The 16,223-nt window shown below is 38.2% G+C and overlaps 1 protein-coding gene and 1 long non-coding RNA gene across 2 annotated transcripts in view; one reads left to right on the top strand and one right to left on the bottom strand.

Annotated features, from left to right (window-relative positions):
• Positions 1-16,223, bottom strand: part of LOC145693213 (uncharacterized) — a 580,380-nt gene that overhangs the window by 5,459 nt on the left and 558,698 nt on the right. Inside the window, exon 5 of the mRNA XM_081769000.1 lies at positions 15,381-15,538. Within this exon, the coding sequence (XP_081625126.1) occupies positions 15,381-15,538 (158 nt within the window). The remainder of the gene's footprint in view (positions 1-15,380; positions 15,539-16,223) is intronic.
• The window catches only part of LOC145693214 (uncharacterized), a 342,015-nt gene that overhangs the window by 82,707 nt on the left and 243,085 nt on the right, over positions 1-16,223 (top strand). The window lies entirely within an intron of this gene.

The following is a 16,223-nucleotide window of genomic DNA, read 5'->3' as shown; positions in this document are numbered from 1 at the left end:
ATTCAGAAGGAGACTGCTTTGCGAACTATGCTCGATGGAACTGAAGAATATGTTTAATGTTTGTTTTTAAAATCCAAAATATACTTTGACTACTACATATCTTTGAAACCCCAGTAATTACTTAAATTTTTAATGAATGAAAGTTCTGAATTTAAGGTTACTTATGATTAATTAACATATTAAAAATACACTAACACTCACACATAACACACACACACGCACAATGGATATATATATATATATATATATATATATATATATATATATATATATATATATATATATATATATATATATATATATAATGTGTGTATGTGTTTTGTATGTATGTAAATAGATAAAAAATATCACACAACTAAATACGAATACACACTAGAGGTCTGCACGGGCCAGAATTTTTAGCCCGGGCCCGGCCCGGCCCGTGAATTTACAATGTGAGGCCCGACGAGAGTCCGAAATATGTTTTAGCATTTAGGCCCGAGCCCGCCCCGAGTTTGTGTGATAATCAAATGAGCCTGAAATAAGCCCGAATTACAGAAACTTAATAATTACGCAAAATTGTATTTTTATTTACAGCAATTAGAGGTTTAATTTTGCAGTTGTGCTTTAAAGGTTCTCGAGAAAGAACAGTGCAATATATATCGTTGCATAGTATATTTATTAAGTTAGGCCCGATAAGGCCCGAGAAATATGGTTGTATATTTAAAAATTTACGGCCCGAGCCCGGTCCGGGCCCGAAGTGATATATGCTTTGTAAGTTCGAGCCCGTGCAGACATCAGATACACACAAAATATGCTGGAGATGCAAGTAGTTGATGGAGAAATGATACCAATAAACTCGTTCAGATTGGAAGCATTTCATATGTCAATGGAATAAATAAAATAAAATAAATAAATAAAAAAAACGTAATGATCAATCTTTGAAAAAGACGAAATTCGCTGGATTAAGTTTTGACTCCTTAAGCCCATACTCTACAATTGCTTCAAGTTCGAGAATGTTACTATTCCCCTTATTTACTTTCATTTTGAATATTCCCGTGCAAATAACAGCTTGCGTGTTTCTCTTCACCCCTCGCATTTTTATACTACCATTCTCACCGTCTTGACTAATTCGATTTTGTAGAAAAGCGGCATTAACTAACCAAACTCATCATCATCAAAACACCGAACATATATTTCAAATTTTGAAAGTTTCCGATTTTGAAAACGCTCCTGTGTACACTGTAAGTAATTATTTCGCATCTTGTATACCACATTGTCATAAAAAAAACATATATAATAACTGTTTTTAAAGTAATAAGTAAAAACTTATTGTAACTGTTATTGAAATATTTGGGTTACAAGCGAAGTAAGCAAGAGATTTTTGACCAAATGTACTTATTTGCAAACCAACAACAATATTGATTTAATAGGGCGCCAATACTTTTACGGGCGCCGCATCGTTTACTCTTTCCCAACACTTTTCTTTCTGCTTGTTTCTTTGGCGCCCACTTGCTATCAGCGCTCGCGGTGACGATCCCGCTCGCCCCCGTACCTATGTCTTCCCTCTCTACCGCTATATATATATATATATATATATATATATATATATATATATATATTTACATCAGCTAATGCTTCTGGCAACAAATACTATTCGAAGCTTTCTTGCACCCACTGGAAAACGTGAAGTATATTAATATTTATTTGCATATATTGTTATTGTAGACTGTTCCCATAATGCCCACCGACTTCGATTTTACAAAATTTGAGAAATAAATTTCACTTTTTATTTAGTGGTCAATTTGAAGGCATTTTGTTATACTACCATTAAGAAACCCATATACATCATATTACGAATCAATCATTATGAAACAATCTCATGTTAACACGCAGCAGTGGTACCAATCTTTGAAAGTTTCATTTACAACTTTTTTCTTTTTTAACTGATTTTGTGAGTAATGGTGCATTCAGTATAAAGGTACAACAAGATATTCTCTTTCTCTCTCTCTGTCCCTGTGTGTGTGTGTGTGTGTGTGTGTGTGTGTGTGTGTGTGTGTGTGTGTGTTTGTTTGTTTCTAGTTTCCGGCGTAAGCGTGTGGATACTACCAGGTATACTTTCGTGTGTACAAATGCTAGTGTGTGTGTGTGTGGCGCGGGTATATGAACTATTAATTGGGATCGCGTAGTGGACCTTATCAATATTAGTACGTACATACAAACGGCTGTTACTTCACACGATAACTTTGGACGAATGCGAATTTTTAAATTCTGCTTTTTGCAATAAATAAGTAGAGTGATTCCTCTCGAGGGAGTTCCCCTAAATGGTAGCCCCTACCATGTCCAATTAAATCACAAATTGCCGCAATCGTTTGTACATTGTTTGTACAGAAATGTACAGGCCAAATTTTCGTTTGTACACTATTAGGGGCGCCGCCAGAACGAAAACAAATTGGGGCTGTTTAACTGGTACCCCCCCACCAACATGTTCTATTCAATCACTAATTATCGCAATCGTTTGTACTTCGTTTGTACAGAAATGTGCAGGCAAAATTTTCGTTTGTACACAATTAGGGGCGCCGCCAGAACAGAAAAAATGGGGGCTGTCTAAGTGGTAGCCCCCCCCCAACATGTCCAATTGAATCACAAATTGTCGCAATTGTTTGTACTTCATTTGTACAGAAATGTACAGGCGAAATGTATGTTCGCACGCAATTAGGGGCGCCACCAGAACGAAAAAAATTGGGGGCTGTCTAAGTGGTAGCCCCAGACCATGTCCCATTCAATCACAAATTGTCGCAATCGTTTGTACTTCGTTTCTACAGAAATGTGCACGCGAAATTTTCGTTTGTACATAATTAAGGGCGCCGCCAGAACAGAAAAAAATGAGGGCTGTCTAAGTGGTAGCTCCCCCACCATGTCCAATTCAATCACAAGTTTTCGCATTTGTTTGTGCATCGTTTGTACAGAAATGTGCAGACGAAATGTTTGTTTGAACAAACTTAGGGGCGCCGCCAGAACGAAAACAAAGTGGGGGCTGTCTAAGTGGTAGCTCCCCCCCCCATCATGTCCAATTGAATCACAAATTGTCACAATCGTTTGTACTTCGTTTGTACAGAAATGTGCAGGCAGAATGTATGTTCGTACACAATTAGGGGCGCCGCTAGAACGAAAACAAAGTGGGGACTGTCTAACTGGTAGCCCCCCACCAACATGTTCTATTCTATCACAAATTATCGCAATCGTTTCTACTTCGTGTGTACAGAAATGTGCAGGCAAAAGTTTCGTTTGTACACAATTAGGGGCGCCGCCAGAACAGAAAAAAAAGGGGCTGTCTAAGTGGTAGCCCCCAACCATGTCGAATTCAATCACAAATTATCGCAATCGTTTGTACTTCGTTTGTACAGAAACAGGCAGGCGAAATGTTTGTTTGTTCACAATTAGGGGCGCCGCCAGAACGAAAACAAAGTGGTGGCTGTCTAAGTGGTAGCCCCCGACCATGTCCAATTCAATCAGAAATAGTCGCATTCGTTTGTATATACATCGTTTGTACATAAATGTGCAGGCGAAATGTTTGTTTGTACACAATTAGGGACGCCGCCAGAACGAAAACAAAGTAGGGTGCTTTCTAAGTATTACCTCCGCACCATGTCCAATTGAATCACAAATTGTCGGAATCGTTTGTACTTCGTTTGTACAGAAACGAGCAGGCGAAATGTTTGTTTGTACACAATTAGGGGCGCCGCCAGAACGAAAACTAAGTGGGGCTGTCTAAGTGGTAGCCCCCGACCATGTCCAATTCAATCACAAATTGTCGCAATCGTATGTACGTCGTTTTTACAGAAATGTTCAGGCAAAATTTTCGTTTGTACACAATTAGGGGCGCCGCCAGAACGAAAACAAACTGGGGGCTCTCTAAGTGGTAGCTTCCCACCAACATGTCCAATTGAATCACAAATTTTCGTAATCGTTTGTACATCGTTTGTACAGAAATATGCATGCGTAATTTTCGTTTGTACACAATTAATGGCGCCGCCAGAACGAAAACAAAGTGGGGCTGTCTAATTGGTAGCCCCCACCATATCCAATTCAATAACAAAATATATCAATCGCTTGTACATCATTTGCACAGAAATGTGCAGGCGAAATTTTTGTTTGTACTCTATTAGGGGCGCCGCCAGAACGAAAACAATGTGAGGGTTTGTATAAATGGTAGAAGCATTAAAAAAATGTGTCACATTTATGGAGTATTTTTCTAACAGGACTTAGTTCACACTATTGTGTGGTTTGGTTTGTTCACACTATCGTGTGATTCACTATATTGATCTTATCCTAACGATGATGGAATTAATTTTTTTTTTGTTTTTTTATATTTATATTTATACTTACAATGATTATTGCTGAGTTAGTTTTTCACTCCTCGGCTCTTATTATTAAACTTATTCATTATTTCTTACGTGAACTGAATCCTTATGAGAAAAATGTATTTTTTTCTTTCTATCTTGCGCAGAAACCGTTATTCTCATCTCGTACAGGAAATTGATAAGTGGAAGATATAACAAATTCACAAAGTAGACTGTTAAAGGGAAAATTAGAACACAGTATTTTGTTTTATTTGATCATCTTCATTAAACTCATTTTGCAGAAACTATAGAATGCATGGTGAAGTATTTTGGTGCATTCAGCATTCTGATTTACGAGTAGAGTTGCTAACTGGCTGGTATTTGCTGTAATTTTGATTAAGGCCGGTGACCGGTACAAACTTCTTATTAGCCCCCTTCTGACGAGCATTTTGCAATCTGCAATCCAGAATATAACATTGAACATCGAAATTTTTCAACAGTGCCTTTACAAACACAAATTTCCGTTGTATTATACATTATCGATATTTTTTTAACGTAAGGCAGTTTTTTTTATTTATTTAACATAACAAATTTGATAACACTTATATTTTATTGTAAAAGAATTTTATTCATTTATTGAGAGTAGAAAATGACTTTTTAAAGCAATTTCCTTTGTTTGAAGTGAAGTTTATAGAATAAATTTCATTTTATGAATCAACTATTGTTACATAAAGATTAATATCCAGTATTATTCATCTGTTTCGATAATTTTAAACAAGTGGCAATTGCTGGTAAATACAATAACGATCAATACAGTCTTCAGTTTCTCATTTGTACAGAGAATTTTGAGGGTGTGCCGGTAATTTTGTTTTCCTGAGTTGGCAACCTATTTACGAGGTTTTGTTTCAACTCTGCTACGTAGTGGCTCCGTACTGACACTCCGCATGCAAATAAGTATGTAAGGCTACCATACGCCCCGGTTTCTTAAAATTTGTCCCGGTGTGCAGAAATTTTCCTTCTTGTCCTGTTTTTTCTTTATTATTATTATTATTAATTACATATCAAAATTTCTGAAAAGATAATAAAATCGACTTATTCCTTTTGCTTTCAATTCCGACAATACTATAGGAACAATTGCATTCTAATCTTTATTATTATTGCAATCGTTGCTTCCCTGGATATAACATGCAATGTTTAAATCCTCCTAAGTAGCACTCTTATCACTAAAAGTAATAATGTATACCCCGAGGTGGCAACAAATTCTTGTGACGTTGCAGACCAGCCCCGAAAACACATTTTTTTTTCTGCTTCAGAAAAACAATTATGCAAATTGCTTTCTTTTAGTTCGCATTTTAGGTTAACAAAAATAAATCAGCCTATTGAAATTTTGAAACAACTTCATAAATCTGGATATTTTTCTTTATAGACATGTAGAGCATGTAAAGGTGGTATGCGTAATAATATTGAAAATGTAATTTTTGCCTAAATATTGTATGTTCACTGATTGCGTTTATATTGTATAACAGCTTCTAGCTTCTATAATAATTTTTAGCACTGTTGATTAAGTATGGACAGTGGCGTATTTACGATTTTGTTTCGGGAGGGGCTTTGCTAACTTCCGGGGGTGCTTTGCCTGAAAATATGAAAATTCTGCAAGATACTTCATATACTTTACTATAGTAAGTAAGATTTCGGTGGGGGGCTTGAGCCCGGAAGCCCTCCCCCTAAATACGCCACTGAGTATGGACTATATTAATACATTATTTTAAGTTGTATAACTAGTGCGATACTGTAGTAAAATTCGAAAGATAAAATTAATACAAAATGCAATATTTACTACTAATTTGTAAGATGTCCCGTTTTTTCTGTTTTCAAAAAGTATGGTAGCCTTAAAGTACGCTAAACCATACAAAATAAATTGTACTGTAAATAGTACCCCTCTGATAGTGCTCTCAAACGGGTCGGGTTACGGGTCGGGTTGTCGGGTCGGGTCAGTCGGGTTAGCTCGTGTCGGGTCACTCGGGTCGGGTCGTCACATTCTTCACTTATTTTCTATACGGAATACTATAAAGAGCTTTGTTCTGGAATTCAATTCGAAGTTGGTGAATGAATGATAAATGTGACTAATTGAAGGTGAAATAGTAATAAAATTTTAATTTTACCCTATATTAACTAATTGGTATTGTAATTGTAATTAATATTACTACTGACTTTTTTCCTTTCTGCGTTTCTATGTCAAGTTAAATGTCACATTAAGTGAAATTGAAAGGAAATATCTAGTTAACGTCCCACGTTATGCACCAACGCTAAGAGAGACAGTGATGATGAGAAATAATTGAAGTGGTTGAATGAAGAAAGTGGGAGGAAATGGGAGAACACCGAGAAAACCCATGCACATGGGGTTTGTCCACCAGAAAACTTACTTGGTACGAGCTGGAATCAATACCCATGGACCTTCGGGTCAAACATCTGCCTTTGGGCAGGACACATTATTATTATTATTATTATTATTATTATTATTATTATTATTATTATTATTATTATTATTATTATTATTATTATTACTATTATTATTATTATTATTATTATTATTATTATTATAACTTTAAGAGTGCCCAAGAAAGTTCCGCTGCCTTTTCACCAACACCTTCGAACATTGGTATGTAACCTAAGACGTACCTGGAATATCAAAAATCGTCTCCATCAGCCTCGACGACCTTCTGAAAACGTTCTGGAAGGCCATGGATTCCATCGCAGTCCAACTTGGTGGGACGTGAAGTGAAGAAGGTATCAAGTGCATATTGAACCTCTACTAGCTGTTTGAATTGGCGTTCTCTAAGGTGATTGTCCAAGGAATGGAACAGGTGATAATCGGACGGTACAACGTGGAGTATGGCGGATCCAATAGTGTTTTCCATCCAAGGCGTAGAATGATGTACTGGGTCATTTTAGCCACGTGGGGCTTAGCGTTGCCTTGTAACAAGAGGACCCCTTTGCGATTCAGAACTGCTGGATCCAGACAGTACACAGTTGCATTGATGATCTGACCAGCTGGTAGCAGTTCCCGATGGACGATGCCTCGAACAGTCCACAAAATGCACAGGAGAACCTTATTCTGGCGTAGTGCTGGCTTGGGCTGTTTTTGAACCGATTCATGGGATGCTAACCAACAATGACGGCGCCGTGGAGCTTCGTACAGGACCCACTTCCCATCACATGTCAACACCCTGTTCAGAAATTGCTCCTTCCTCAGAAGACACCAAAGAAACACAGGTGTCTGCTCGCGTTGCTTTCTGGCTCCAAGTCAAATCATGTAGGACCTATCAACCCAGCTTGCAGTGCTTCCCAAGTTGATGGTGGTGGTGCCGAATGGTTTCTCCACTTACACTGAAAGGTAGTACCAGTTCCTCACATGTCTGTCTTCGCCTCAATTGCTGCCCGAAGATCTTTATTTTGAACATCTGTTTGTCTTCCGGCACGTGGTGCGTCTTCGAGTGTTTCGTCACCGTCCTTAAACCGTCATACCACTGCACTCTCCGCGTAGTCACGACACCCTCACCAAAGGCCTGTCATATCTTCCGCTCCGCGGAGCAGCAATTTGAACTCGTACAGCAAACAAGCCCTTATGACGCTCTGTGAAGGCCCCATGTTCACTCAGTCCTTACGCACGTTCACGGTGTATCTGAACAGCCACAACCAAGTAGTATGTTGGATATACTTACTAGTGTTGCTCACGAGACCTGGTTTGGGGCATTCTCGTTTCGAAAATGTGTCGTGAAGGTAGTCTCGTCTGGAAAACTGCATATGTTTCTATTGAAAGAGCTCTGTATCATCTCGTACCCTTTCATGAAAATTCTGTCTCGTCTCGTCTCGTCCCACAACTGACCTTCACCTTATATCCATTCGCATTCAACTCACGGTGTGAGGGCCAATTGAACACAGACCTCTACAAAGAGACAGAACTTTCTTGGTCACCTTCAGATTATTATTATTATTATTATTATTATTATTATTATTATTATTATTATTATTATTATTATTATTATTATTATTATTATTATTATTGCTGGGGTAGTGATTTGACTTTCTCCGCAATAAAATACTTGCTAATTTTATATAACGTTGCAAATATCTCCTAGATAAATTAATCAAGAAAAAATAAAAGGTAATTCCCTACAGAATGATATTTCAGTGCAATTAGTTCCTTATGATTCTATCAGACAGCAACGCTGTTTTTAAATAGAATAATCGGAATGTTAACGTGATGAAATTGTTGTTTGTTACACAGCAAACAATATTAAAAGAAGTTCTATATACATTCCTTACTAGAAAATAATGTTGTCTTCAGAACTTTTATTCTTTTAGCCTTCAGAACTTGTCTTCAGAACTCAGTCAAATTTTATTTTGATTTTCGAAGTTGAATGCCTAAATTTTAACATTGGAAATTTGGATGTGGAGTAAAATAAAGAAGGTTAGCAGGGTAGAGAGGAAAACGAATTAGGAAATGCTGAAAAAATGCAAGAGACGAGAGCAATATTAGACGATATAAGGAAGCGAAAAAATGGACGGATCACAAGTTTCGATCTTGCTAAGGGATTGCATTCTGAGAGATGTAGTAAAGGGGGTGATATCAGGAGAGCGAGAGTGTGTAAGAAGGTAGCAATTGATAGATTGTAATAAGGAGGGTGGTACTTTATGTTGGGTTGCGAGGCAGATATTAGCGGGAAATCGCAAAAATGGAAGCTTCTTACCTAGTTCACAGAAACTGGCCTGTCATTAATGGCAGAACACTGAGGAGGAGGAGGAGGAGGAGGATAATTATACTACAAATAAAAAAGCCGAAACAATGGTTTATGCATAAGAATTGGTCAGCATTTTTTTTTTGGTGGCAGTTTTGTAAGGTTCTAGCTCTCTCAAACTGATTAGATTGTAAGGTCAGGTCACTCGGGTCGGTTGTCGGGTTAGGTCACTTCGGGTTGGTTCACTCGGGTCACTTTGGGTCGGGCCAATCGGGTCAGCTCTGGTCGGGTTGTCGGTCGGGTCAGTCAATTCGGGTCACGGGTGGGGTCGGGTCGGTCTTCAACACATATAATTTCCACGAAAATTACAATATACCACGGTTTATACCTCACTGGACTTCCAATAAAACATTTTCAATGATGTGTTCACCATGTCACCATTTTTGTATGAGGAAATTTCTAGAGGGATTTTGTGGGAATTTGATGGAGTGTAGATTCCTGTGTGTGTGTGTGTGTGTGTGTGTGTGTGTGTGTGTGTGTGTGTGTGTGTGTGTGTGTGTGTGTGTGTGTGTGTGTGTGATACGTTACAGGATACAAGATGTCGAGGAAGTGTGTAATAAACCGGACAATTTCTGTTATGTATGTGGGGAGCTGATATTTAAATCACAACGTCGATGTTTTACTCCACTTGTGAGGAAGTGTTATCAGTTATATTTTGGTTGCTGTGTAGGAGACCAAGATAAGAACTGGGTTCCTCACTGCATTTGTTGTACTTGCGTGAAACGTCTGACTGGGTGGGCAAATGGTGGACGAAACATGAACTTCGCAGTACCGATGATCTGGAGGGAACGAAAAGATCATTCTTCAGACTGCTACTTTTGTATGACACAGATAAAAGAAATAAGCAGTAAATCTAACCACACAGTACAGTACCCTAATTTGCCATAAGCAATTAGGCCAGTTCCACACAGTGCAGAATTACCTGTACCAGTACCTCTTCCTCATCTTACGGTAAATGAGGATTACGTACTTGAGGCAACTATTGAAGTTCCAAATGAAGATGATGATCCTACTTATGTAGGAAGCACATCTACATTGGATCCCCATCTGATAACTCCGGGTGAACTAAATGACCTCGTACGGGATTTAAAACTCTCCAAGACACAGACAGAACTTCTTGATACTAAACTTAAGGCTGGAATCTGCTCCATCGTGACACTAAAGTATGTATTTTTCGAAACCTTCATACAGAGTTTCAAAACTATTATTCTCAAGAGAATGATTTAGTGTATTGTAATAATGTCTGTGCTGTGATGGATACACTTGGACATGCACATAAGTACAGAGTGGAGATTGCTTATTGACTCTTCGAAAACTAGTTTTAAGGCTGTCCTTTTGCACAATGGCAACAAATTTCCTTCAGTGCCTTTGGCTTATGCAACTAATATGAAGGAAACCTATGAAAACATCGAAATAGTGTTAGAAAACATTCAGTATGAGAAATACAAGTGGACCGTTTGCTGTGATTTACGCCATTTCTTTGTTAATGGGTTTGCAGCTTGGTTATAGGAAATGTTGTTTCCTCTGCGAATGGGACAGCAGGAACAAAGCGGAACATTACATCAAGAAGGAATGGCCAACGCATGTATTAACTCCTGGACAGAAGAATGCTGTTTATTCCTCACTGGTGAGCCCTGATTAGATAATTCTACCTCCTCTTCACATAAAGTTGGGGCTCTTCAAAAACTTTGTTAGGGCAATGGACAAAAGTAATGCAGGATCTTGTTACCTCAAGGAAAAAATTCCTCGGGTTAGTGAAGCTAGGGAGTTTTGCAGACACCCAAATAAGATGTTTGATTCGTGACCAAAAATTTGAGGATCTCTTAACTCTGGTTGAGAAAGTAGCTTGGTGTCCATTTAAATGTTTAACAGAGAATTTTTAGGAAACAAGAAAGCCCCAAATTACCGTGAAATTGTGAGTGATTTCCGGCAATCATTCAATGAAATGGGTTGCAACATGTCACTTAAAGTTCACTTTCTAGACTGCCACCTGCATTTCTTTCCTGAAAACTTTGGTGCTGTTAGTGATGAGTATGGGGAACATTTTCATCAGGACAATTCCTCCATGGAGAAGAGATACCAGTGACGGTGAAGTTCAAAAATGCTAGCTGATTACTGTTGGACACTTAAAAGAGATGTTCTAGAAACCAAACACAGAAGAAAGTAAACAACTAAAACATATTAGTTGAGGTAAGTAAGTGTCCATTTATTAAGAAGATACCACTCACTTCTATTGTATTATTTATTAAGTAGATATAAAATGCTGACACGGTGTATACATCATTGAAAATATGTTTTATTTCAAATCCAATAAGATATAAACCGTGCTTATATTGTAATGGAAGTTATATGTAATTTTATCTGCAATAATGAATATTGTAAAATGAACAGTACACATAGCATATTTTTATATAAATATGTTTATTTCTCTAGATAGAATAATGCTACTTAGAGGGCTTACTAAGTACAAATCAAGCTAACATACAATATAATTTGTGTGTTTATATACCTAACGTACCCAAGGTACAAGTGTGAAAATGGTTTTTAAAAAAAGAAAAAAGAAAAAGAAAAGAAATTTGAGGGGAAAATTTCCGAAAACACCTCTGTCACGGAAAAACTGAGGGTGATAGAGAAAAACTGATTGCAGATTCGAATTCTACGTGAAAAGGTCTATTAGAATCAGGTATTTTCTTCCGTGTGCCAGAGAAAAAGATTTTTTTTCGACTAGTGTAATAGGTACCATTTTCAAACTCAGCAACCGTTATTCAAACCGGTTAACGTTGATCGCAGATATTAAAAATACTCACATCCGTATATTATTTAATACAAACGAAAATTTTACTTGCACATTTCTGCACAAACGATGTATAAACGATCGCGACAATTTGTGGTTCAATCGAACATGGTGGGGCTAGCACTTAGACAACTCCCCTTTTTTTCGTTCTGTCCACGCACCTGATAGCGTAGAAAAAAAAACTTTCGCCTGCGTATTACTGCTCAAACGATGTACAAACAATTAAGATAATTTTCTTTTGAATCGGAGTAGGGAGGTGCTACCAATTAGGCAGCCTATACTTTGTTATCGTTTTGGCGCGCTCGCAATTGTGTACAAACGAAAATTTCGCCTGCAAATTTCTGTACAAAACCGTAATAAACAAGAGCGACAGTTTGTGGTTGAATTCGACATGGTGGGAGGGCTATCAATTAGAGAGCCCATAGTTTGTTATCGTTTTCGCAGGGCCACATTTATGTGCAAATGAAAATTTCAGCTGCACATTTATGTACAAAGGCGTACAAACAAGTGCGACAGTTTGTGGTTGAATTGAACATGGTGGGAGGGCTACCATTTAGACAGCCCCACTTTGTTTTCGTTCTGGCGGTGCCCCTAATTGTGTACAAACCAGGGCCGGAGCGCGGGGGGGTCGAGCCGTGCCACCACCCGGGGCGGCAAGTCTGATGGGCGGCAAAATTTGAAAAAGAAAAGAATACAGGGGCGGCAAAATTTGAGAAAGAAAACAATAAAAGGGCGGCATGTGAAAGAACCGCCCAGGGCGGCAAAACTTCTAGCGCCGGCCCTGGTACAAACGAAAATCTCGCCTGCACATTTCTCTATAACTATATTCAAACGATTGCGACAATTTGTGGTTCAATTGCACATGGTGGGGGGCTACCATTTAGACAGCCACCCACTTTGTTTTCGTTCTGCCGTCGCCCCCTAATTACGTACAAATGAAAATTTCGCCTGCATATTTCTGTACAAACGATGCACAAACGATTGCGACAATTTGTGATTGAATTGAACATGGTGATTGGGCTATCACTTAGAAAGTCCCCCACTTTGTTTTCGCCCTGGCGGCGCCCCTAATTATGTACAAACGAAAATTTCGCATGCACATTTCTGTACAAACGATGTAGAAACGATTGCGACAATTTGTGATTGAATTGGACATGGTGGGGGGGGGCTATCTCTTAGACAGACCCCCACTTTTTTTCGATCTGGCGGCACCCTTAATTATGTACAAACGAAAATTTAGCCTTCACATTTCTGTAGAAACGATGTGGAAACGATTGCGACAATTTGTGATTGAATTGGACATTTAGGGGGGGGGGCTATCACTTAGACAGTCCCCAATTTGTTTCAGTTTTTACGGCGCTCCCATTTATGTACAAGCAAAAATTTCGCCTGCACATTCTTGTACAAATGATGTAGAAACGATTGCGACAATTTTTGCTTGAATTTGACATGGTGAAGTGCTACCACTTAAACAGCCCCCACTTTGTTTTCGTTCTGGCGGCGCCCCTAATTGTGTACAAACGAAAATTTGGCCTGCACATTTCTGTACAAACGATGTAGAAACGAATGCGACAAATTGTGATTGAATTGGATATGGTGGGGTGCTACCACTTAGACAGCCCCCACATTTTTTTCGTTCTGGCGACGCCATTAATTTTGTACAAACGAAAATCTCGCCTGCACAGTTCTGTACAAACCATGTAGGAATGCTTGCGACAATTTGTGATTAAATTGGACATGGTGGAAGAGAATACCATTTAGATAGACCCCACTTTGATTTCGTTCTGGCGGCGCCCCTAATTGTGTACAAACAAAAATTTCGCCTGCACATTTCTGTACAAACGATGTAGGAACGATTGCGACAATTTGTGATTGAATTGGACATGGTGGGGGGGGGGGCTACCATTTAGACAGCCCGCACTTTGTTTTCGTTCTGCCGGCGCCCCTAATTGTGTACAAACAAAACTTTTGCCTGCACATTTCTGTACAAAAGGTGTAGAAACGATTGCGATAATTTGTGATTGAATTGGACATTTTGGGGGGGCTAACATTTAGACAGTCCCCCACTTTTTTCGTTCTGGCGACGCCCCTAATTGTCTAAAAACGAAAATTTTGCTTGCAGATTTCTGTACGAACGATGTACAAACGATTGCGACAATTTCTGATTTAATTGTACATAGTGGGGGACTACCATTTAGACAGCCCCCACTTTGTTTTCGTTCTGACGGCGCCCCTAAGTGTGTACAAACGAAAAATTCGCCTGCACATTGAGACCATTTCCGATTGAGTCTGATAAGGGGGGGGGGCTGTCTAAATGGACGTCTCCTTTTCACCTCTACTGTAATTAAATTCTTCCTCGAGAAAATCTGTAATCAACACTGTCAGTAGCTACGTCGTCGACTAATATACCTTAACAAGTACAGCTTTATTTTCGTATATTTTACAACAGTTAACCAATTTAAAACTATCGCAAACAAGAATATGTAGTCAACTTCTTAAATACTTCGCTCGCAGGAACCCGTTCAGCGCGTGCAACAAGCAAAAACAACATGTTTGGCGTCTCACAAATGAAAAAGGGGAAAAAAGAAAAGCAAAAGCAGCACGACAGTGCCTTATCGCAGTCAGAGCTGACAACATAGTTTCGGTCGTTACTAACGCGAATAGACCTACTAGCGATGTACAAGAGTTATACAGTTACAATATACGTTGTGCCACAGTAGCGCTACAGGCGGAATGTGCACGAACTACAAATGAATATGTTCCCTTACAAGCATCAGACACTGTTGCACCCTCTTTACATTCTACACATCATTTTTTCTCCCACTTTTTGACCTTGACAAGCAGAAGTACCAGGCTTTCCGAGTTCACAACCATAAACTCTTTGTGTACAGAGTACGTTTTCAGTTCTTCCAATGACTCTGCGCGCGAAGAACATGGGTGATGATCGGGCTACCGAATACGGAAGTCAGAGACACCCGGTTGCAACTTTAAATGTAAAATACAAATATAGAGCCTTGACAATGCCGTGAGGATGAATATATATATATATATATATATATATATATATATATATATATATATATATATATATATATATATATATATATATATATATATATATATATATATTGAATTTGAGCTACAAGCTATATTTTTTCAATACTATATATATATATATATATATATATATATATATATATATATATATATATATAGTATTGAAAAAATATAGGTTGTAGCTCAAATTCAGGGAGACTTGCGTTGCCCCAAATGACGCCTCTCCACCGTAAGTTTGGTTCAGCGAACTTTACCCATGCATGACTAAATACAAAAATAACCATTTAATAGGGGTATTATTCACCTAAAGAAATCGAATACAGTGCTCCGCATACTAAAACACACAAGTCTATATTTTTCTTTATTGAAGAATAGTTAGTGACACTTATTTCATGTTATATGTTTTACCTGTCGTCCATTGCATGCAACTCTGTGAGTTCCAGCGGATCCACAATCCGAGGTCAGTTCAACCGCACCCTCTTCTGGCAGGTAGATAGCAGTAAGGGCGGGGAACGTAGATAATGAATTTATTAAGCACGAATCGTTTTTCATTGCCCATGGTGGTACTGAAATAAAAATAAAAAGACAGTGAGAAAACAGAGCAGAAGAGTTTAATTTTGTTTACGAAAATGAAAAACATATTAAAGTAAATATTCACCACAGTTTCATTATTTAAGAAAAATTGTAGCAAGATAAATATGAGTATTATATGTTTATTAAGTAAAGGTAGAGCTTTAGAAGTATTTTTCTGCACTATTTGCTATACGTATACAGTATATCCTACTTAAAGGTACCGTACCTATGCTTAATCGAATTATTTGATTATAGGTCTGTCAAAGAAAGAGGTAATAAACAAAATATTCATTACATAAAAGATGTTTGTGACTTTTTGCTGTCAAGGTTTGTAAAATGTTCAAAAATAAATATATAAAGATTCCCACAAACCAAATAAACATAGCAATATAGAAAATCGAATATTCAATGGAATTATAGTTAGAAATGATAGTAACAATGTCAAGATATTAATTTTACTATAGTCGCTAACGCTCTCACCTTCGGTGCGAAATGTCCCGGATTTGATTCCCGGTGAGGGCACTCGGTCGAAAAGTGCAAAACGCTTTTTCAGGCCAGCCATCCTGATTGAGGTTTTCCTGAGTTTTCCTCATGTACACCAGGTTAATGCCGGGATGGTACCAGGCCGGTAGGCAGCCCAAAAATGTAGGGGTGCGGTAGAAGTTAGGGGGGGCGACC

This window comes from Thermobia domestica, chromosome 8 (genome assembly GCF_964235325.1).
Source record: "Thermobia domestica chromosome 8, izTheDome1.hap1.1, whole genome shotgun sequence".
NCBI lineage: Eukaryota > Metazoa > Arthropoda > Insecta > Zygentoma > Lepismatidae > Thermobia > Thermobia domestica.
Note: the sequence above shows the minus strand (reverse complement) of the source record. Positions and strands in the feature narration are given on the sequence as shown.